At 46.7% G+C, this 22109-nt stretch overlaps 2 protein-coding genes across 3 annotated transcripts; both read right to left on the reverse strand.

Moving 5' to 3' along the window:
* Positions 1-328: 328 nt before the first annotated feature.
* Positions 329-10970, reverse strand: LOC117042710 (zinc finger protein 2 homolog). 2 transcript variants are annotated; one of them, XM_033142321.1, is made up of 9 exons: positions 10776-10970; positions 10329-10475; positions 7685-7756; positions 7268-7339; positions 6130-6306; positions 4886-4908; positions 3884-3996; positions 2387-2419; positions 329-1656 (listed from the first exon to the last, which is right to left on the reverse strand). In XM_033142321.1, the coding sequence occupies exons 2-9, from the start codon at positions 10365-10367 to the stop codon at positions 536-538; spliced, it is 1650 nt and encodes a 549-aa protein (XP_032998212.1). In that variant the 5' UTR covers positions 10368-10475; positions 10776-10970; the 3' UTR covers positions 329-535. The 2 variants fall into 2 exon arrangements, with proteins under 2 accessions (XP_032998212.1, XP_032998211.1); XM_033142320.1 differs by having other exon boundaries at positions 331-1659; positions 10776-10969.
* Positions 10971-13261: 2291 nt separating this feature from the next.
* Positions 13262-20641, reverse strand: LOC117042438 (zinc finger protein 2 homolog). The gene is made up of 7 exons (XM_033141984.1): positions 20627-20641; positions 19975-20046; positions 19338-19547; positions 18045-18067; positions 16952-17064; positions 16521-16553; positions 13262-15440 (listed from the first exon to the last, which is right to left on the reverse strand). Exons 1-7 carry the CDS (start codon positions 20639-20641, stop codon positions 13708-13710), a joined length of 2199 nt encoding a protein of 732 aa, XP_032997875.1. The 3' UTR covers positions 13262-13707.
* Positions 20642-22109: the final 1468 nt, after the last annotated feature.

Consider the following 22109-nt stretch of genomic DNA (forward strand, 5'->3'; position numbering starts at 1 on the left):
TAGAATCGGAGCGCCTAGTAACCTCGTATTAAACGCTGGCAAATAAAGGAAACAATCAATTCATGCTGCACAACTGTGAAAAAAATGCCTTTATTTCAGTGTTTCAAGACTGCATAAATGAAATCGCTTTTCTCTGTGTGTAATTTAACGGGCCACCTGGAAATTGGTACGACTTTTCCCTGTGTATAAACTGTGCCCCCTGGGTGGAATCTGCACCTTGGTTTGTATCCGTATGCTTATCTCCTGCTATGCAAAATTCTGAAGACACCATTGTCAATGTCCGCACATTTTAAATAACCAGCCAAACCTTTTGTTTCAGCCCTCTTGCTTGAACCTAGTTGCTACAGCACCATTTTATAATGATGCTGTCCCACAATGACATACACCAACACTCACATATGCCTGTCCGCAGCAGCAGCAGCAGCATTGACATCATCATCAACAACAACAACAACTAACCCCTCGAACAGGGAACAAAGAGTGCTATGCAAAACCACCATTTATTTAAAAGAACTTTTCCTAATGATTGGGCTGCTCACAAGTTCTCTCCTGTGTGGATTCTCTGATGTCTGCTAAGATCAGAGCTCCCTTTGAAGCTTTTCCCACAGTCCGAGCACCTGTAAGGCTTTGCTCCAGTGTGGGCCCTTTCGTGGGCAATGAGGTTAGAGCTCCACTTGAAGCTTTTCCCACACGCTGAGCACTTGTAGGGCTTGTCTCCGATGTGGGTCCTTTTGTGAGACTTCAGGTTGGAGCTGCTCCGGAAGCTCTTCCCACATTCAACACATGGGTAGAGCTTCAAGTGGGTCCTTTCGTGGGCACGCAGGCTCGGCCGCTGGCTGAAGTGCTTCCCACAGTCCGCGCACTCGTACGATGTCTCTCCCGTGTGGTTCCGGCGGTGCGCAGTGAGGTCCAGCTTCCGGCCAAAGCTTTCCCCGCAGTCCAGGCACTCAAACGCCTTCTGTTCCATGTGGGTCATCTCGTGCAGAGCGAGGTGAGAGGCATGGCTGAAGCACTCGTCGCAAACCATGCATCTGAACGGCTTCTCCTTTGTGTGGCTCCGCTCGTGCGCGATCAGGCCCGAAATCTGGCTGAAGTTTCTCACGCAGTCGGGGCACTTGTACGGCTTGTCCCCTGTGTGGGTTCTCTCGTGGACAATGAGGCCCGGCCTCCGGCTGAAACCCTTGCCGCACTCGGCACACTTGTACGGCTTCTCTTCCCGATGAGTCCCTTTGTGACTGACGAGGCCCGACTGGTTGCTGAAGCCCTTCCCGCAAAGTGGGCACTTGAATGGCTTCTCCCCTGTGTGGATCCTCCAGTGCGTAATGAGGTTGGAGCGGAAGCGGAAGGTCTTCCGGCAATCTGCGCACTTGTACGGCTTCTCACCTGTGTGGGTTCTCTGGTGTGTGATAAGGTTTGATCTCTGGCTGAAGCTCTTCCTGCACACACCACACACCTTCTGCTCCTTGACCTGTTGCGTCCTTGGCTGAATTTTGCGCCTATCAAGGTCACAGTTGTTTTCTTTGCAGGGAACAGATTTCCCCTCCTCCCCTTTGTCCAGACCCTTCCTCTGTTCTCTTTTAGATCCATGTTCACCCTCAGAAGCTGCTTCCAATTCAGGTAGTTTCTCATCCTCCATTTTGCTCACCTGCCCTTCTCCTGCTAGAGAGAAAAGCAAGTTGGATACTGTTATGCAGCAAAATCTGATTGATTCTGTGATTGAAATCATTATGGCAAAAGGCTGCAGGTAAGCAGCAGAGCTTCTGTTTTGCATGCACAAGGCCCCAATATCAGTCCCCAAGGGCATCCCCAAGTCGGGCTGAGAGAGACTTGTTATGTATTCAGTGGTCTGTGTTTGCCTGAGCTTGAGTCTGGACTAAGGATTCTGAGCTCCTGTGTACATGATATCCAATCATAGAACAATTCTGGATTTGGGCCTCTGCCATTGGCCCTTAAACTCTAATTCATGATTTGCAGCTTGGAAGTTTAGACAGCCAATCATATTGGGAGTAGGAGTGGCCCAGTTCTTCACAAATGTATATAAGCAGTTGCTTTGCCCCCGTTATCTAGTAATGTAGTTCAAGAATGGTTCTTGCTGTGATCACTGTGTCTTGCCTCATGGGAACCCACCTATACTTCAAGACTCACTGTCTGAAACCCAGGAGAGCCACTGCCAATCAGTGTCGAAAATACTGAGTTAGATGGACTAACGGTCTGATTCAGTATAAGGCAATTTCCTGTGTTCCTATCTTCATGAAACTTTGCAAGATTTTAGATGTTGAACTATAAATGTGCTTATATACTATAATCCTTCCCTTCAGGTAGTAAAATATAACTGAAGGCATCTAGTATCCATATTTGTATATATATCTATATATAGGGCATGTACCTCCATTCTTCTTCAACTCCAGATGCAAATTTTCTAGGGAAGGAAATCAGACAATTAACAGCCTGCACCATTTTGCAATTTCCCCTCTTCCTCTCTCAGGACCCCTTCAGACTTGCTGTTTTTTTTTGGGGGGGGGTGCTACGAAAGCTGGACAAAAAATTTAAACCGGATCATGTGCGGTATAAACAGTTACAGGATTTTAACAGGAAGTTAGGGAACACGCTCAGATTGGAAACAGGCCAGTAGGTCTGTCTTAAAACCTTTTCAGGCACAAACAGTATTGAAAGCAGTCGAGGATAGCCGCCCTGAAGGACATAAAGGAGAAGAACCTCTCCACACCCTTCGCCATTTGTGGCATGGTTGACAGACAAACAGCAGAAAACAGTTCTCAGGGTGATCAACCTCTCTTCTCAGAGAACTCTGGAAGTTGTAATGTTGTAACCTGGGAACATATAATCTCACCTTTGCTTTGTTTTGTATGCTTATGCATTAAGACTGTGTCTTGTAAGGAATGCTTCTTACAAAGAGTTTGTGAGTTATAGCTGAACCAAGCAGAAAATATCTAGCTAGGCAGATTGACCGCAGAAGAAATAAATTATGTCATGGGTCCTATGTCCCAAAGTGAGACAGGATGTTGGGAGAAACAGGATGTCTGCAGAATGTTGTGGGTGTTTGAGATATATATAGTGTTTTGATCAAGTCTGACATAATGAGATTTATATGCTTACCAAGCTAAAACAATGGCCCAATGAAAGGAATTGGGGGAGAGTTCACAGGGCGCAAAAGGTCGTTTCAAGAAAGCGGAAGTGGATCTCCTTGCTTCAGCTAACTAGGGTGAAGTTCAAAGAGTCTTTTAGGGACAAGAGGGTTGGATTTCTGGGTGCTGTTATACGCTGTCACGCGCCCATTGGCTTGATGATTAATGCTAGATATGAATATGTAACGTTTGGAGGATCTATAAAAACCTTTGGATACCTGTGATTAATGTCCAGTCTTTGAGAGGCGACTCCCTGGACCTTATTGCTCAGCAATAAAACGCTTGCTTTCAATTTCTCCTAAATCCCGTGTTTGGCATTTATTTTAAGAACTAAGGTTCCCAGCACGATATAACAGTAGCTCTGCGAGGTAAACAGGGGTGCCTCAACAACTCTCAGAGCCCTTAGCAAACTACAGTTCCCAAGGATCTTTGGGGAAAGCCATGCTTACTTCAAGTGGCATGATACATCTTTAAATATATGGTGCGGAAGGGGCCTTAGCCCTTTGCATTCATTCCAATGGGTCTTCTTTGCATGTGACTGACACGGGATACAACTGTGAACTGTTTCTTTTTCACTTTACTTTATATGTCATTTTCAAAAAGATGCTATTACATGGATGAAAATGCCGTTCGCTAGGTTTTAATGACTTCTTATTATCATGAGCTGCTTTGAGCTCAACTTTATTGTTTGGGGGGGGGGACACATGAAAGAGTTCTAGCAAATAAAAACCCTTCTTCACCTTTGAATGCCAGCAGCGTTTCCAGCAAAGCAGCCCTTTTGTGGGAGAATTCGCTCAGCTTCTGCTCCAGCTCCCCCAAATCCGGCTGTGGTTTCGGGAAGAACGTATCATCTCTGTGAAAAAGAAAGAAAGAATAGGTGTTGCTGTTGGAGGAAGAGAAGGCGAAACATTAATGAACTGCCCCGTTGGATCAGGCCAAACGATTCGCCCTGACATAAGGATTGAAGCTTCTAGAATTCCCAGGATTCTGGAAATGGTCAAAGGCCTGGAGACGATGCCTTATGAGGAACGGCTTAGGGAGCTGGGTATGTTTAGCCTGGAGAAGAGAAGGTTAAGGGGTGATATGATAGCCATGTTCAAATATATCAAAGGATGTCATCTAAGGGAGGGAGAAAGGTTGTTTTCTGCTGCTCCAGAGAAGCGGACACGGGGCAATGGATTCAAACTACAAGAAAGAAGATTCCACCTAAAAATTAGGAAGAACTTCCTGACAGTAAGAGCTGTTTGACAGTGGAATTTGCTGCCAAGGAGTGTGGTGGAGTCTCCTTCTTTGGAGGTCTTTAAGCGGAGGCTTGACAGCCATCTGTCAGGAATGCTTTGATGGTGTTTCCTGCTTGGCAGGGGGTTGGACTGGATGGCCCTTGTGGTCTTTTCCAACTCTATGATTCTATGGATTCTTTGGGCAGGGGGAGCCATTACTGCTTAAAGTCTGATAATACTGCTTTCAATTTATAGCACAGGGGGTAGTCAGGAAGATGCCATTGTACTCCAACTCCCATGAGCCCACAATCAGCACAGCCAGTGGTCAGGGATGATGGGAGCTGGAGTGCCACAGCATCTGAAGGAAATCATGTTGGCTGCCCCTGGTTTAAGAACCTCAAAAAAGCCGAGTGTGGGCTCTCCCTCAAATTCCTTCTCCCACCCCCTGATCCCAGCACCTCATAGTTCAGAGAAGATTGCTGCCCAATAGGAGGAGCTAGCAAAATTTAATTCAGAGCTCACCTGCGGCCAGTGCTGTGTAAACCCTGCAATAAAGAAAAGATGAAAAGAACAGTTTATGGAGTTTCTCAGAGAAGATTCTTCTTCTTCTGCGCATGACAGGCAGAGCCATTTGAAGCCAATTCTCCCTCTCAAATAATGACAGGTACTGTAGTTTATTAAGGGTACCTGGCAATTGTACCCCTGTGAGGGGTTAACTGCAGCACCGAGAATTCATTGAGTGGGGAAATGTGCTTTGAATGTGCTTTGCTGCATATTATAGCCAGCAAGTTCATGGTAGATTCAACCGTCAGTTGGAGGGGTCCTAATTTTGCCTCCGAGGCTGTTTTGCTTACATGACACCAGGTCTGGGACAGATAATTGCACAGCTGAACACCCTACACTGCCTGGCTGGTATGGGCAAAAGAAAATGTTTCACCTGGTGTCATGCTAACTATGTCCTCCTGTCAGAAATGGCCCATTGGGCAGGGCAGGATCTGGACACACTTCCCCACTCTGCTATAATCAATTAAAAATCATTTTAATAAATAATAATAATAATAATAATAATAATAATAATAATAATAATTTATTTATACCCCGCCCATCTGGCTGGGTTTCCCCAGCCACTCTGGGAGACTCCCAACAGAATATGAAAAACACAATAAAACTTCAGACATTTTAAACTTCCCTAAACAGGGCTGCCTTCAGATGTCTTCTAAAAGTCAGATAGTTGTTTATTTCCTTGACATCTGACGGGAGGGCGTTCCTGTTATGAGTTAAAATGCAGAGTATGTCTCTGCTTAGCCAGCTCATGAATTCAGAGCTGTCTGTAATGGCGTCTGGCATCTCTCTAGCCAGAACTGAAAGTAAAAATACAACAGTACATTACAAAAACATCACATGTGTGGATAGGCTGGTAGGACCAGTGGCTTTCCCACAGGATGAAAACATGACTCATAGTCAAGTGACCTCGCTGCTGAGGCTTCTTGCAGCTTGGCTTGTAATAATATCACAACAGTTCCATAGGGCTGGCACCACTACCGAGAAGCCTTCTGCCTGGTTCCCTGTAGCCACACTTTTCACAGGGAGGGAACCGCCAGAAGGCCCTCGGAGATGGACCTCAGTTTCTGGGCTGAACAATGGAGGTGGAGACACTCCTTCAGGTATATTGGGCCTCAAGTATGCCGTTAATCAACAGCAGGAGCATTGTTGGGCAATGTGACATTATTTTTACTACAACCTTATTTTTGCAACACTCTTCCTACCAGCAACGGCTGCTGTGCCTTTTCCCTTCCTGATTCACTGCGGAGGGAAGTCTCCCTGGAGACTCGGAGAACCTCGTTCCTTAGCCAGCTCAGCAGGACCTGCTGCTGTTTGTCAAGAATCTGGTGCATCTCCTTCCATTCCTTGACAATCTTCATCCTCTCTGCTTCGATCTCTCTCTGCCAGAAGAGATGATTATAGAAAGGGGGACGGTGAGCTTAGGAGGAGGTCCCACAGATCAGAGAATCCCCAGGCATGCTGGATCAGGCCAAAGACCCATCTAGTCCAGCATCCTGTTCTCACAGTGGCCAACCAGAGCTGCTGCCAGTGTGTGTAGACAATACTGAGCTGGGCGGACCAGTGATCTACAAAGCAGCTGCCTCTGCTTCTGCTGGAGCCACTGGAAGGTGGAGCCAGAAGGATCTGTTCAACAGCTGACAGGAACCTCAAGGTGGGATAGCATCCTTCCTCTGATGGGCTGTTGAAAGCGCTCTGAGGTTTGGGAAAGTGGCTGTTTGGGGGAAGTGTGTTGTTTTCAGGGAACTGCAGATTCGCAAGCGTGGCTAAGGCAAACTATAACCAATGGTTTTTATTCATGCTTCGGAGGATGAAATAAACCACAGTTTGATAAGCCATGGTTTAGCACGGGGGTAGGGGAATAGGATCCAGCCAGTGGCTCAGAGCCTGACCTTCGACAGCAGGATATTTTGACAGGTGGCTGGGGCAGCCCGCTTTGCCAATCGCCAAAAGGGTTGCAGCTCAGTGCATACAGAAGCTCCCAGGTTCAAACCCCAGCACCTCCAGAAAGGGCTGGGAAAGAACTCCTTGCTCAGAGCCCTGGGGAAATGCTGCCAGTCACAATTTGGTTTGACTCACAGAATCACAGAATTGTAAAGTTGGAAGGGACCCCAAGGGTCATCTAGTCCAACCCCCCCCCCACAATGCAGGAATCTCACCTAAAGCATCCATAACAGATAGCCAGACTCACTATAAGGCAGCTTCCTATGTCCCCATGAACTCGTGTTATCCGCTCTTAAACCCACTCAAGTCTGTGACCATCACCACACCATGTGGTGGGGAGTTCCACACATTAATGATTTCTTTCTTTCCCACTCAAGTGGGTGGTTCACAGATACCTACCAGCAGATCTTCGCTTCTTTTTTGCTCCTCGATTTCGATGTTTCCTTCTCTTGCCAGGCAAGGCAGACAATCCTGTAACAAAAGGAATGAAAGTGGGCACATTTTGAAAACAGCTCTGATTAAAATAGTCTACTGAGAAAAGACACTAGCTTTTACTTCTCAGCAGCACTTATGGCTGGTGAAAGACTTTTTAGCGGAGCTTGGTTTCCCCTCCTCCCTCCCAGCCCTTTTCCCTCATATGCTGTGTCATGAAAACATACAAAGAGCTCCGAACTGCCAGAACCCGCTCCTAAGGCTCCTTGCACCTGCAACTGTTAGCACACCATGTGGTGGGGATTTTGATGCATTAATGATGCACTGTGTGAAGAAGTTCCTTTCTTTCCTTCTCACTCGAGCAGGTGGCTAACGGATACATACCTGTAGCTCTTCACTGCTCTCTTCTTCCTCGATTTTGATGTCTCCCTCTCCTGTCAGGGAAACCAGATGGTCCTGTAACAAAAGGGGTGAAAGGAGGCACATATTGAAACCTTAAAACTGCTGTGATTGAAATAGTATAGAGATTGCAACGTTTTGCTGTCCTGCGATGCTTTTGTGATTATCGTGAGCTGCTTTGAGGTCAACATTTGTTGCTGGAAAAAGCAGAATAAATGCTTTAAATGGCTAAATGAATAAATGCTTAAGTGCGACAAACCTCCACTTCAGACTTTCCCCTCGTTACTAAGTGAATTTTTAATCAGGTGTTCTGGGTCAAATTACAATGCACCCCACCTGTCCCTCTGAGGTCCGTCTGTTATTTCGATCCCCTTTGATTAATAATCTGGGAATTTCTTTAGTAACGGGAGTTTTCCTGTCCAGCAGCCATGGCCAGTTATATCCTCTGCTCAGGGCTTCAGGGGTTAACCTCTCCTTTGGCTACAGTTCGGGGTCTCTCTTTATTAGATCCCCTCACTATATCAGTTAGCTAAGCCCTCTTAGCAACTCTGTGGCAATACCAGGGTTTCCTCCCTCCTGAGGGAACTCCAAGACACAAACTATCACCCTGCAGGTCAGTTTTGTCCTTTCCCTGAGTTCACCTCCTCAAGAGCCTATATAACGCGCTGGACCAAATGAACAACGATATTTTCTTAGCTCAACAATAAGAGGTCTTTATTTCTTACAGAACATAACGGTTTCAGTGATGGTTCATAAGCTTAGTTTCATAACAGTGTAAACTCTTTCTTTCAGCAACATATACACATCTTCAACGATCCTAACCTAACCTAACCTAAACCTAACCTGGCCCCACACCCTCCTTCTTCCAGTCACCACTCTCTCCTCTAACGGCTGCTCCCTCCTTTTAAAGAGCGGGAGGTCCCGCCTCCCAAGGGGTATCTGCCACTCAAAATGGGGTGCCCATTAACTCCTAAAACACCGTGGGTTTCTGAACATCCCCTAACTTAGATCTGATTCATTACATTAAGCCAAGAAAGAACTTAGCATATGAAGTTGAAAGTATGTAAATATACCAAAACCTTGAGGAAGAATATTCTGAAGAAGAAGATTAGATGTTCTAGTTAAGATGCGATGTAACATGTAAATTTGAATATATGAAAATACAGTAAACCCTGGGAAATAATTTACTGAAGAAGCCCAAAACTGTCCATGGGTGAAACAGGGGACAAACGCCGGCACCCTGTCTAACACTTGTGCGTAACATCTTCAATATTTCATCTGACTGGACTTACCTTCATCAATATCTATAGGAGCCTGGCTAAAGAAACTTTAAAGACTGAAATTTTCCTGTTGCATTAACTTGAATGAGTTTTCTGTTTGTGGCTTCTTTATTAGATTTCTCGCAGTGTCCTCTCTATTTTAGGATTACTAATATAGGATTCAGAACGTGGAAGGGTTTGGTAGATTTCTGTGCGCCGCTTTTGTGCTGCCTACTGTATACTAGAAAAAGCAGAATGGAAAAATCAAACATCAAATCGATCTTTCATTTTTAGAAATTTAAGCACACAGGGTGGGTGGGTGGGTGTAAAGGCAAGTTTGGTGCTGCTGCAATACACAAGCATGTTGCTTTCACACGTTAAGTTTCTAGATGTGTGTTTGAAAAGATTTGTGATCTCGATCTCAGGACCTTCTCCTTGTGCCCCCTTCCATGAGAGGTCTAGAGGGTGGCAAGAACAGGCCTTTTCAGTGGTGAGCCCCCCCCCCCCGAAGCCTGTGGTATGTTCTTCCCGGGGAGGTATACTTGGTGCCATCTTTAAGCACCAGCAAAGCCTTTTATCTTTACCCAGAGAGTAGTGGTTAGAGTGTCACACTAAAGCCTGGGAGAACAGAGTTCGAAACCCCATGTGGGCCATGAAGCTCACTAGGTGACCTTGGGCCAGTCACTCACTCTCAGCCTAACGTACCTCACAGGGTCGTTGTGGGGATTATATGAGAAGGGGAGAAGTATGCAAGCTACCTTGAGTTCCATGGAGAAAAAGGTGGAATATGAATACAATTTTTTAAAAAAATAAAAATTGAAAGGTGGCATTGTGGCCCCTCTTGTGAGGCAGGATCAGTTAGTCCTGCCTTTTAATTATAGACTAGAGCTATACTTCGTTTGTTTATAACCAGTGCTTTTTCGGGGGGGGGCACAGGGGTACGCATGCCCCTAAACATTTTGTGAATCTTTGTACTTATGTTCATTTACTGTATTTATTTGAACTATAAACTGGTGATTTTCTTGAGTAAAAATGAGAGCACCCCTAAACATTTTTTTAAAGAAAAAAGCACTGTTTCTAACAATTAACATGAGCTGCTTTGAGTCACTCTGTGAGAAAAGCAACTGACAAATATAATAACTTATAATCTCAGGTGTACTCCTAGGAACTAAAGGAGGGTGGTCCTCAGTTTTGCCCTCTAGCAGCGAAGAGGAAGATGGGGACAAACCATTAGAATTAGCTGGCTCTGCTGGTCACTGGCTCTCTGGCACCGCCTGCTGTTGGGCTCCTGGTCTTCCGCCCTACCTGTCCCAAAGGGCACCAGCCACCACTGCTTAGGAAGGAAAGAGGAGGAATTTGCTGGCTCCTACCTGTGCTTCCTCCACCTGCACTTCCTCGGTGTCAGCCATTCTTCTTCCAGGGTTGGAGTTCCAGAGTGAACTAAGGTGGATCTGCTGTAAAGAGAAGCAGCTGGCCGGGGTGCGAATTCAGAAGGGGCAGGGACGGCAGCGCATTTCCTGAGCAGAAGGGAAACAGAAGTATAAGTATTGGGAGCGACAGAGGAACATGAAATCGCAGGGATTGAACCGGCGACCTTCTGCATGCAAAGTAGGTTCTCTGCCACCGAGCCACAACCAGACAATGCCTTAAATTTGATAGAGGCTTTCAGGGGATGAGCTCCCTGGCAACTGCTTTCAAGTTCCCCCCTGGAAGGCGTGCCTTGATGAACAACAAACACCAAGGGCGCCTCTGAGCTTGTGCAAAGTGTTTCTCTGCTCGGTAGCTGTAACGGATTGGAGGCGGAGAAATATGCTCACATTGTCTGGAAGGTGTCACGACGCTCTGTGGTTTTACGTCAGAGGGGATCCACTGAGCCATTTGTGCCTCAAAACCAGACCAGCAAGAGCATCTAATCATTTAAATCTCCCATCGTGGCCTCTCGATGCTCCCCAACCCTCCCGAAATCTGCTCCAAGGCCTGGATGCAGGGAAGGGACTCTGAGAGCTCCCTGCCTGATCTCTGGTGCATTTTCCCCCTGGCTTTCCTCCTCCCTCTCCCTCCCTGTATTTCTCTCACCGGATGCAGCATCTTCATGGGAAGCCCAGCCCCTCTTGGGGTTGCATTTCACAACACAGAGAGGCAATTTCAGAAGCGGCACAAAATGCCTCTGGATTTTAGGAAAGGATAAAATACGAAAAGAGCCCTCTAGCGGCTGTTTTGTATAATTTTTTTAAACAGGAGGCCCTCTCGACATCCTGTTTATTCAGGGAATAAGAACATGTTGGATCGGGCCAATAATCCATCAAATGCCAACAGTGCCCTTCAGCTCTCTATATGTGGACAAACAGGCCAAACCCTACGCCAAAGGATAAAAGGTAAAGGGACCCCCGACCATTAGGTCCAGTCGCGGACGACTCTGGGGTTGCGGCGCTCATCTCGCTTTATTGGCCGAGGGAGCCGGCGTACAGCTTCCGGGTCATGTGACAAAGCCGCTTCTGGCGAATCAGAGCAGCGCACGGAAACGCCGTTTACCTTCCCGCCGGAGCGGTACCTATTTATCGACTTTGCCTGTTCTGTCATTATTAAAACACACAGCTTGCTGTCCATCTAGGGATTTTAAATCAGGGCTAGGAACCTCAGGCTTGAGGCCCAAATGTGCCCCCTTGAACCTCTCTCCCCTTCGCCCCAGCTCCTGGAATTAGCACATTGGACTCGTTTTCGGTGCCCTGAAAGGGACGGCCTCAGAATGCAGCCAGTGGGCATTCAGATCTTTCCTAACCATTGCTAGAAACTGCATTCTAGGTTTTAACAGGAAGGTTTTAACTTGTGTGTGCACACATGATGTTGCAAAATATCTGCCCACATTTGTTTGTGAGAGAGGCAGAAAGAGATCTTGGGAAATATCTGGCCCTGTGTAAGATAAAAGGTAAAGGACCCTTGGATGGTTAAGTCCAGTCAAATCCAACTATGGGGTTGTGGCGCCTCATATTGCTTTCAGGCTGAGGGAGCCGGCATTTGGGTGCAGACAGCTTTCCGGGTCATGTGGACCGTGACGAGTGCCAGAGTGCATGGAAACACCGTTTACCTTCTCGCTGCAGCGGTACCTATTTATTTACTTGCACTGGCATGCTTTTGAACTGCTAGGTTGGCAGGAGCTGGGACAGAGCAATGGGAGCTCACTCCGTCGCAGGGATTCGAACCACCGACCTTCTGATCGGCAAGCCCAAGAGTCTCATGGTTTAGACCACAGCGCCACCTGAGCCTGGCCCAGTGTATGGGCACACAAGGGCAGATATTTTGCAAGATCACATGCACAAATACACTGATATTTTGCTTCCTGTAAAAACCATAAGTAGGTGAAGCCCTGAGAATGCTTTGATGGTGTTTCCTGCTTGGCAGGGGGTTGGACTGGATGGCCCTTGTGGTCTCTTCCAACTCTATGATTCTATGATTCTATTCTATGATTCTATGAGAAGAGGGAGTGATGCTAAGCTACTTTGGAATGGCAATTCTGGGAAGGCACTAAGCGGGGTCTCCTAACTGTTGGAGAAAAAGGTTTGAAAAAGATTATTACTCTCTCGTAGCAGAGTTAGCACAACGACCGATTGCTCCAAATACATTAAAACTTGGGTTACATCTGCTCTCATCTGCCCTTAAACGTTTCCCACGAAAATGCTTAGATTAGAATAAATCACAGACACTTTGTAAATAAGGGAATGTTTTACTTTCAAATAAGGGAATATCTTACTTTCAGTGTTTTGGCTGTTACAGTAAAGTCTCCATCCGTTGGGAGTAAAAGTAAAAGAGGGGGGAATGGTTCCAAATACCGGTAATTTAAAAAGAAGAAAGCTTTGTTTCATTAGAAAAAAGAATCACACAGTCCATCTGTTGGAAAAGATATGCAGGTTTTAAATGAGCTGGGGGGGGGGGGGACACACACCATGTATACTAGCTTGAGCTCTCTGAAGAAAAAGGTGTGATATAAATATATTATGTTCCATAATAATATTAAAACAATGTATGCAGGGCTGCAGTTTCCCCATCCTTGGTCCAGAGGAAACCAAGAAGGAATGGTCTGAGAAGGGGAGTGAAATGAGGGTGAGAGAAGGACACTGGAAGCTGTAGAAGCAAGGAGAGTGGACCTACTCCATTTTAAATAATCGGCCAAACCTTTTGTTTCAGCCCTCTTGCTTGAACATAGAGCTACAGCACCATTTTATAATGATGGCGTCCCATAATGCCATACACCAACACCCAGATACGCCAGTCAACAGCCAACAGTGAACAAAGACAGCACTGTGCAAAAATCAGTTTTCCAAATAATTGGGCTGCTCGTGAGTTCTCTCCTGTGTGGAATCTCTGATGTCTGCTAAGATCCAAACTCCCCATGAAGCTTTTCCCACACTCCAAGCACCTGCAAGGCTTCACTCTGGAGTGGCCCCTACGGTGTGACTTCAGGTTGGAGCTGTTCCGGCAGCTCTCCTTGCACTTGACACATGGGTAGAGCCTCTTGCCCAAGTGGGTCCTCTCATGTGTACACAGGCTTGGCCTCTGGCTGACTTTCCACAGTCCACACATTCGTACGGCTTCTCTGCTGTGTGGTTCTGGCAGTGTGCAGTGAGATCCAGCTTCCAGTCAAAGCTTTTCCCCACAGTCCAGGTACTTAAATGGCTGCTTTCCCACATGGGTCATCTCATGCACAGAAAGGTGTGAGGCACGGCTGAAGCTCTTGTCGCAAACCACACATTTCTACGACTTTCCCCCTGTGTGGGTCCTCTTGTGCATGTTCAGGCCTGACTTCTGCCTGAAGCTTTTCTCGCAGTGAGGGCACTTGTACGGCTTCTCCCCTGTGTGGGTCCTCTTGTGCACAATAAGATCTGTCCTCCTCCTGAACCCCTTCCCACACTCAGCGCACTTGTATGGTTTTTCCCCCGTGTGGGTCCTCTCGTGTACGATGAGGTCCGGTTTCCTCTTGAAACCCCTCCCGCACTTGGGGCACTTGTACGGCTTCTCTTCCCAGTGGGTGCGTTCGTGACTGAGGAGGCCCGACATCTGGCTGAAGCTTTTCCCGCAGTCTGTGCACTTGTACGGCTTCTCGCCCGTGTGGATCCTCTCGTGGATGGTGAGCTCCGGCTTCCTCCTGAAGCGCTTCCCGCACTGAGGGCACTTGTACGGCTTCTCCCCTGTGTGGGTCATCAGGTGGACGAGGAGCTCCGAGCTCCGGCAGAAGCTTTTCCCGCACTCTGAGCACTTGTACGGCCTCTCTACCTGGTGAGTCCCTTCGTGACCTTTGAGGGCTGACCGCTGGCTGAAGCCCTTACCACAATACGAGCATTTGAACGGCTTCTCCCCTGTATGGATTCTCTCGTGTGCGATGAGGTAGGACTGGAAGCCGAAGCTCTTCTCACAGTGAGAGCATTTGTACGTCTTCTCACGCATGTGGGTTCTCTGGTGGACGACGAGTTTCGATCTCTGGCAGAAGCTCTTCCCGCAGTCTGCGCATTCGTATGGCTTCTCGCCTGTGTGGTTCTGGTGGTGCGTGGTGAGGTCTGGCTTCTTGTGCACGGCAAGGTGTGTGGTATGGCTGAAGCCCTTGTTGCACACTACGCACTCATGCGGCTTCTCTGCTGTGTGCGTCTGCTCGTGCGCAATTAAGCCCGACCTCTGGCTGAAGCTTTTCCCGCAATCAGGGCAGCTGTACGGCTTCTCTCCCGTGTGGGTCCTCTCATGCACAATGAGGTCCGTCCTCCTCCTGAACCCTTTCCCGCACTGGAGGCATTTGTGTGGCTTTTCCCCCGTGTGGGTCATCATGTGGACAGTGAGCTCCGAGCTCCGGCGGAAGCTTTTCCCACACTCGGAACACTTGCACGGCTTCTCCTGCCGGTGGGTCCCTTCGTGACTGATGAGGTTCGACCGCTGGTTGAAGCGCTTCCCGCAACGCGAGCACTTGTACGGCTTCTCCTCCGTGTGAGTCCTCTCGTGCACGATGAGGTTGGAGTGGAACCGGAAGCTCTTCCCGCAGTGCAAGCATTTGTGCGGCTTCTCGCCCGTGTGGGTTCTCTGGTGCGAAATGAGTCCCGATCTCTGGCAGAAGCTCTTTCCGCAGTCTGCACACTCGTACGGCTTCTCACCAGTGTGGATTCTCTGATGTGTAATAAGGTTTGACTTCTGACTGAAGCATTTCCCACACTCGGCACACATCCTTTGCTTCTTGATCTGTTGAGTCCTTGGCAGAACTTTGTTCCCATCAAAGTCACAGTTGTTTCCTTTGCAGGGAATACATTTGTCCTCCTCCCCTTTGCCCAGATACTTCTTCTGCTCTCTTTTTGAGCCATGTTCACTCTCAGAAGTGGCCTTCGGTTCAGGGCACAGAGACATTTTCTCCGCTGCTCCTTCCGTTGTCCTATCATTCCGTTCCTCTTGCTCAGTATAATCCATCAGAGGTTTCTCATCCTCCATGTTGCTCACCTGGCCGTCTCCTGCTAGAAATAAGTAAGTTGGATACTGTTATATTAATGCAGCAAAATCTGATTAATTCTATTATTTCAATCATTGTGGGAAGTGGTTTTAGCTAAGTAGCAGAGCATCTGCTTTGCATATAAGGTCCCAGGTTCAGGCAAGGACTCTCTCTGAAACCCTTGTGAGCCACTGCCAGTCAAAGTAGACAATACAGAGCCAGATGGGCCGATGGTTTTGAGTCAGGATACGGCAGTTTCCTGTGTTCCTATCTTCATGAAATTTATTTAAGAATAAACGAAAATTGTTATAAATTAGTTTGGAGATGGTATTTAACACCAGTCAGATTAAATCAAATAAACAAGGAATATTCGGTGTTATGTTGGAGGGGATGCTGGGAAACCGGGAATTATGTTCACATGTGGTGGGGGTGTAAATATGAACAATTTTCCTGGCAAAGGGTGTTTAAGGAGATAACAGAAACCACTGGGTTAAAGCTGACCAAAAGTCCAGAAGTAGCATTATTATCCATTTACGATTGGGTGAAAGGTTCACAGGCTATGAAGGACTTGCTCACAAATTTATTGACAGCCACACGAATTACCTATTATAACCAGGAAGTGGAAGGGGCAAGCAGAATATAAAATGGAAGAATGGTATAAAGAGGTGTGGGATATAGCTATTAATGATAAAATTAATATGTGCCATTAAGATAAGACAGGGAATATGCAGGATAAATGATTGTGAGGAGATATGGGGGTGTTTGTAGAATTTGTACTGTTAAAACAGAAAGGGGTCAAACCATCGCAAGAGGTGCTGAAATTTGGGGAGTTTGGATAGTTACAATGGAATGGTCTCGGTGGTGGGGTGCACATTTTTATTCTTATTTATTTATGATTATTACTTTGTAAAAATAATATAAAAAGAAATTTAAACCTTGCAAGATTAGAAATGATGAGCTATAAAAATACTTATATATTATCATCCTTCATTCAGGCATATATTATCATCCTTCATTCAGGCAGCAAAATGTGTTGGGCTGGCCCTCACTGATGGTCTCTAGTATGTAATTTTATTTCATTTTTAAAGTTAAATTGTGTTTGTACCTCCATTCCTCTTCAACTCCTGATGCAGATTTCCTGCAGAAAGAAAGAAAAAAAATTAACACCCTTCACAATTTTGTCCTTTTTCTCTCTCAGAGCCCCTTCCAACTGCTGGCGGACTTTCTGGCAATTAGCACACTAATTAGCCCATTCATGCTGTATTCATACTGGACCAACCAGAGGTCATTCTCCTTTACTTGTAGCCCTGTCATGCTTTTACAACATTACCGCAATATTATCATTATCATCATTATTATTATTATTTAATTAAATTTCTATACCATCCTTTATCCATATATCAGGGAGATTACATGGATGGAAATGCTGTTTGCTAAGTTTTAATGCTTTCCTATTATCGTGAGCTGCTTTGAGCAGCTCAACTTTATTGTTTGGGGCACATGAAAGAGGGCTAGCAAATAGAAACCCTTCTTCACCTTTGAATGCCAGTAGCGTTTGCAGCAAAGCAGCCCTTTTGTGGGAGAACTGGCTCAGCTTCTGCTCCAGCTTCCCCAAATCCAGCTGTGGTTTTGGGAAGAACGTATTGTCTCTGCAAGAGAAAGAAAGGAAGGAAGGAAGGAAGGAAGGAAGGAAGGAAGGAGGGAGGGAAGGAGGGAGGGAAGGAAGGAAGGAAGGAAGGAAGGAAGGGAGGGAGGAAGGGTTAAGTGTCTCTGTTGGAGGAGGAAGAGGCGAAACGTCCATGAACTCTTGGATCAGGCCAAAGAGCCAGTCTAGTCCAACACCCTGACATAAGGATTGAAGCTTCCAGAATTCACAGGAATCTTTGTAGGAAGGGGAACCATGAAAGAAAGAAGATTCCACCTAAACATTAGGAAGAACTTCCTGACAGTGAGAGCTGTTCGACAGTGGAATTTGCTGCCAAGGAGTGTGGTGGAGTCTCCTTCTTTGGAGGTCTTTAAGCGGAGGCTTGACAGCCATCTGTCAGGAATGCTTTGATGGTGTTTCCTGCTTGGCAGGGGGTTGGACTGGATGGCCCTTGTGGTCTCTTCCAACTCTATGATTCTATGACTGTCTTAAGTCACATGATATTGCTTTCAATTTACAGTCATACCTCTGGTTGCGTTCACTGCGGTTTGCGTTCATCACGGGATACGAACGCACCGAACCCAGAATCCCCGGAACGGGTTACTTCCGGGTTCGGTGCTTCGCGCATGCACAGAAGCGCTGAATCACGCTGCGCAGATTCAGCACTTCAGGTTGTGCTCTTTTCATGTTGCGAACGGGCCTCCGGAACGGATCCCGTTCGCAACCAGAGGTACCACTGTATAGTGCAAGACTCGGGACAGGGATGGCTAAAAATATGTTGTTGTCCAGGGATGATGGCAGCTGGAGTTCAACAGTATTTGGAGGACAAAATGTTGGCTGCTTCTGGTACAAGGACATTTTAAGAAACTGTGTGTGGGCTCTCCCTCAAATTCCTTCCCCCCACCCACTGATCCCAGCACCTCATATTTCGGAGAAGACTGCTGTCCAATAGGAGGAGCTAGTGAAATTGAATCCAGAGCTCACCTGCAGCCAGTGCTGTGTAAAACCTGCAACAAAAGAAAACATGAGAAGAACAGTACAGTATATGGAGTTGCCAGAGAATATTCTTGCTCTGCTGTGCATGACAGGCAAGGCCATTCGAAGCTAATTCTTTCAAAGAATGATAGGAATAAGGAATAATTTTATTGGCCAAGTATCAATCATACTTGGAATTTTGCTTCGACTACATTGCAATGTAAAGAAAACGTACCTCATACAAACACTATTCCCCTCACGATACAACAGCACAACAAAGGAACCCCATACCACCAACTGCTTGATGGCACAAGGGAAAAAACTATTCCTTCACCTAGACATTTTTGTGTATAGAATTTTTGTCAAAGGATGATAGACACAGTAGTTTGTTAAGGGTACCTGGTAATTGTAACTCTGTGCAGGGTTAACTACAGCGCGAGAAATCATTGAGAGGGGTAATGTGCTTTGAATGTGCTTTTAAAATGTAGAGGGTATGCAGCCTAGAACAATCAGAAATAATAATAATAATAATAATAATAATAATAATAATAATAATATGCTGCATATTACAGCCCAAATGTTCATGGCAGATTCAATTGTCAGTTGGAGGGCCCTGAGGCTGTTTTATTCAAGCCACACCCACCTACCCCATATGACACCAGGTGTGGGGCAAGTAAGGACACAGCTGACCTTCAACTTTGCCAGGTGGTTTGGTTACAAACTGTACGGGCAAAAGAAAATGCTTCATCTGATGTCATGATAACTATGTCCACTTGTCAGAAATGGCCCCTTAGGGGAGGTCAGGATCTGACCGCATTTCCCCACCCCTGCTATAATCCATGAAAAATCCTTTTAATCAATAATAGGAGCATTGTTGGGCAATGTAACGTTATTTTTACTATGCTAAAAGCTGCAAGGAAAACAAATTTACTTTTTCCTTCAGAAACATTTTCATCTGCACTTTTTAAGCAATCAACTAACTGATTAATCAATGAAAATACATTTAATTAATTTAATTTAAGTTTTTAATGTTGGGTGTTTTATCATGTTCTTAATAGTCTGTTGTCAGCCGCCCAGAATGGACGGGGCATAAACCACCACCACCAGCTAATATTTCTTTAAGCAGGTGGCAGCCCAAACTTTAGCACAAGGGTGGGGAATCTGCGGACCTCCAGATGTCGCTAGACTCCAGCTCCCATCGGCCCCACCCAGACAGCATGATGGGAGTTGTAGTCCAGCAATAGTCAGAAGCCCACAGATTCTCAGTTTGCCACTGACTTTCCAAGATCCCACTCTTCCTACCAGTAATGGCTGCTGTGCCTTCTTCTCCTTTTCCAGTTCACCGAGGAGGGAAGTCTCCCTGGTGATTCGGAGAACCTCGTTCTTTCCGCGGAGAACGTCACCCTCCATGTTCTGTAGCCACCTCAGCAGGAGCTGCTGCTGCTCATCAAGAATCTGGTGCATCTCCTTCCACTCCTGGACAATCTTCATCCTCTCAGCTTCTATTTCTCTCTATCAGAAGGCAAGATTTAAGAAGTGGGTGGTGAGCCTGGGAGAAAATCCCATAGATCAGAGAATCCATAGGTCTATGAGCTATGACTAGGAACTGCCATAAAAATAGACTCGGACAACCTATAGAATGTTCCAGGTTTATCCCCCAGGATCTCTAGGCATGGCTGGAAAAAAATTATTGCCCGAAGCCCTGGTCAGCTGCTCCCATTCAGTGTAGAAAATACTGAGCTAGCTGGACCAGTTTGATTTGACTAGTTATATGGCAGCTTCCTATGTCCCTATGATGGGGTGTTATCCACTCTTAAATCCACTCAAGCCTGTGGCCGTCAGCACACCATGTGGCGGGGAGTTCCATGCATTAATTATGTACTGGGTGAAGAAGTTCCTTCCAACTTTTTACTTAAGTGAGTGGATTAAGGATGCCCACCGGCAGGTCTTCACTACTCTGCTGAACCTCAGTTTTGATGTCTCCCTCTTTCGTCGGGCAAACCAGACGATCCTGTAACAAAAGGGGTGAAAGGGGGCACATTTTGAAACATTAAAACCTCTCTTGATTAAAATAGCCTCAGCTAGCTAGTCCACTGGGAAAAGACTTGAGTTCTCACTTCTGAGCAGGGTTTTTGGCTAGTGAAAGACTTTTTAGCGGAGCTTGGTTTCCCCTCCTCCCTCCCAGTCCTTTGTCCTCATGTGCTGTGTCATAAGAATATAAGAAGGGCTCTGCTAGATTTGTCTGATGGCCCATCAGACAAATATAATAAATCACAATTTCCGGTGTGCTCCGAGAAAGCAGGATCCATGATTAGGGTAATGAAAGGACTGCCCCATCTACCTCCGTTTGTAACAACGAGGCCAGGGTATGTGCTGCTTGTTGGGTTCCTCCTCCTCCCCACTCTCAGTTTTGCCTTCATATCAGGGAGGAGGAGGACAGGGATAAACCTAGATTAGTTGGCTCTGCCGGTCATTGGCTCTGTGTAACCACCGCTTCTTGAGCTCCCTGCCTCCCTCACTACTGGTCCCAGGGAGCACCAGCCACCACTGCTGGAACAAAACGAGAGAGGAGAGCTTTGGTGGGTCCCTACCTGTGCTTCAGCCATTCTCCTTCAAAGGGTGGATCCAGACCAAACTATGACCGGAATCTGAAGCAAGGCAAAGCAGCTGGCAGAGGAGTAAATTCAGATGGGCCAGTGCATTTTCTGAGCAGAGCAGAAACAAAAAATATTTGATATTGGAGGTTACAGAAGAACATAAGGAAGATGTCAGGCAGGGAATGTTGGCAACCTTCTGCATGCAAGGCAGCTGCTGTACCATTCCAGCAATCTTAGCACCCTGTTCTCTCACCCCACCTGCAGTTCCCAGAGACTTGCATTGACAATCTCCTTTTTACTCAGGCCCCAGCTGACTCTGCATCATTGCATAAGGTGCTAACCTCGATTGGCAGATATTTGTACATTTGCTTGCTATATAGCGTGTCTCCACTACTACAGAACCAAAAAACTGGATCATACCAAAATAGAAGGCAGCCCAAGCTAATAGTAAAAATAAGCCACCCCAATTTAATCCTCAGTCACCTTGCAGCCTCCCTTTGAAGTTCATGAACAAAGCATAGCAAAGAATTCATTCAGCTTCTCCTCGAACTGTTTGTTCTCTCTGCATTAAAAAAGGAATAAAGAAAATTAGCTGTACTGGTCTGACTCAGTAGTACAAAGGAGCTTCCTATGTCCTTTTTGCAGCCACTGACGCCCTTGATCTTCTGGGATTGTCTATCATTTTCTCCCAACTTTCCTGCAAATGGCCCCTCCCTCCTAAATTCCCCTTTAACTCACCTCTCTCTGCAAGCTGAGAGCCGCAACCCCCCCAGTTTCCCCCCAGGAGAGGGCAAGGTGGGGACAGGAAGTGGCTTCATCAGCTTCTCAAATGGCCTGGTCGATCTAGGCATCAGCTTGTATCTCTATGAGCGTAACCCTTTGTGCGCCAGTGTGGAGCTTTGTTCTAAATCTCTTCATATCTTTAAGCAGATTTGCAAAGCTGCCTTACGCGATGCCAGACCATTGGCCCATCTAGCAAAGTACTGACAGGCACTGACTGGCAGAAGCAGCTCTCCAGGGTTTCAGGCAGCTGTTTCCCCCAGCCATACTTACCGATCGCAGGGATTGAACCTGCGGCTTTCTGCATGCAAAGCAGGTTCCCTGCCACCGAGCAGCAGCCCTTCCCAAGCCAACTGATGCCTTAAATATGATGGGAGGCTTTCAGGGGATGAGCTCCCTGGCAACTGCTTTCAATTTCTGCCCTGCTCAGACTTGGAACGTGTGCACTGATGAAGGACACCAAGGGCGCCTCTGAGCGTGTGCAAAGTGTGTCTCTGCTCAGGAGCTAGAATTGATTGTAGCGAGGCCTCCAAGGCAGAGAATGCTCACACCAGGACCCACACATTGTCTGGATGTTTTCACAACGCTCTGGGGATCCACAGCAGCCCCTTGAAGCCCTGTCTTCCAAGGCTCCCCAGCCCCCCTGAAATCTGCTCCAAGGCCTGGATGCAGAGAAAAGCAAGGGACTCTGAGCTCA

This window comes from Lacerta agilis, chromosome 2 (assembly GCF_009819535.1).
Source record: "Lacerta agilis isolate rLacAgi1 chromosome 2, rLacAgi1.pri, whole genome shotgun sequence".
Taxonomy (NCBI): Eukaryota; Metazoa; Chordata; class Lepidosauria; order Squamata; family Lacertidae; genus Lacerta; species Lacerta agilis.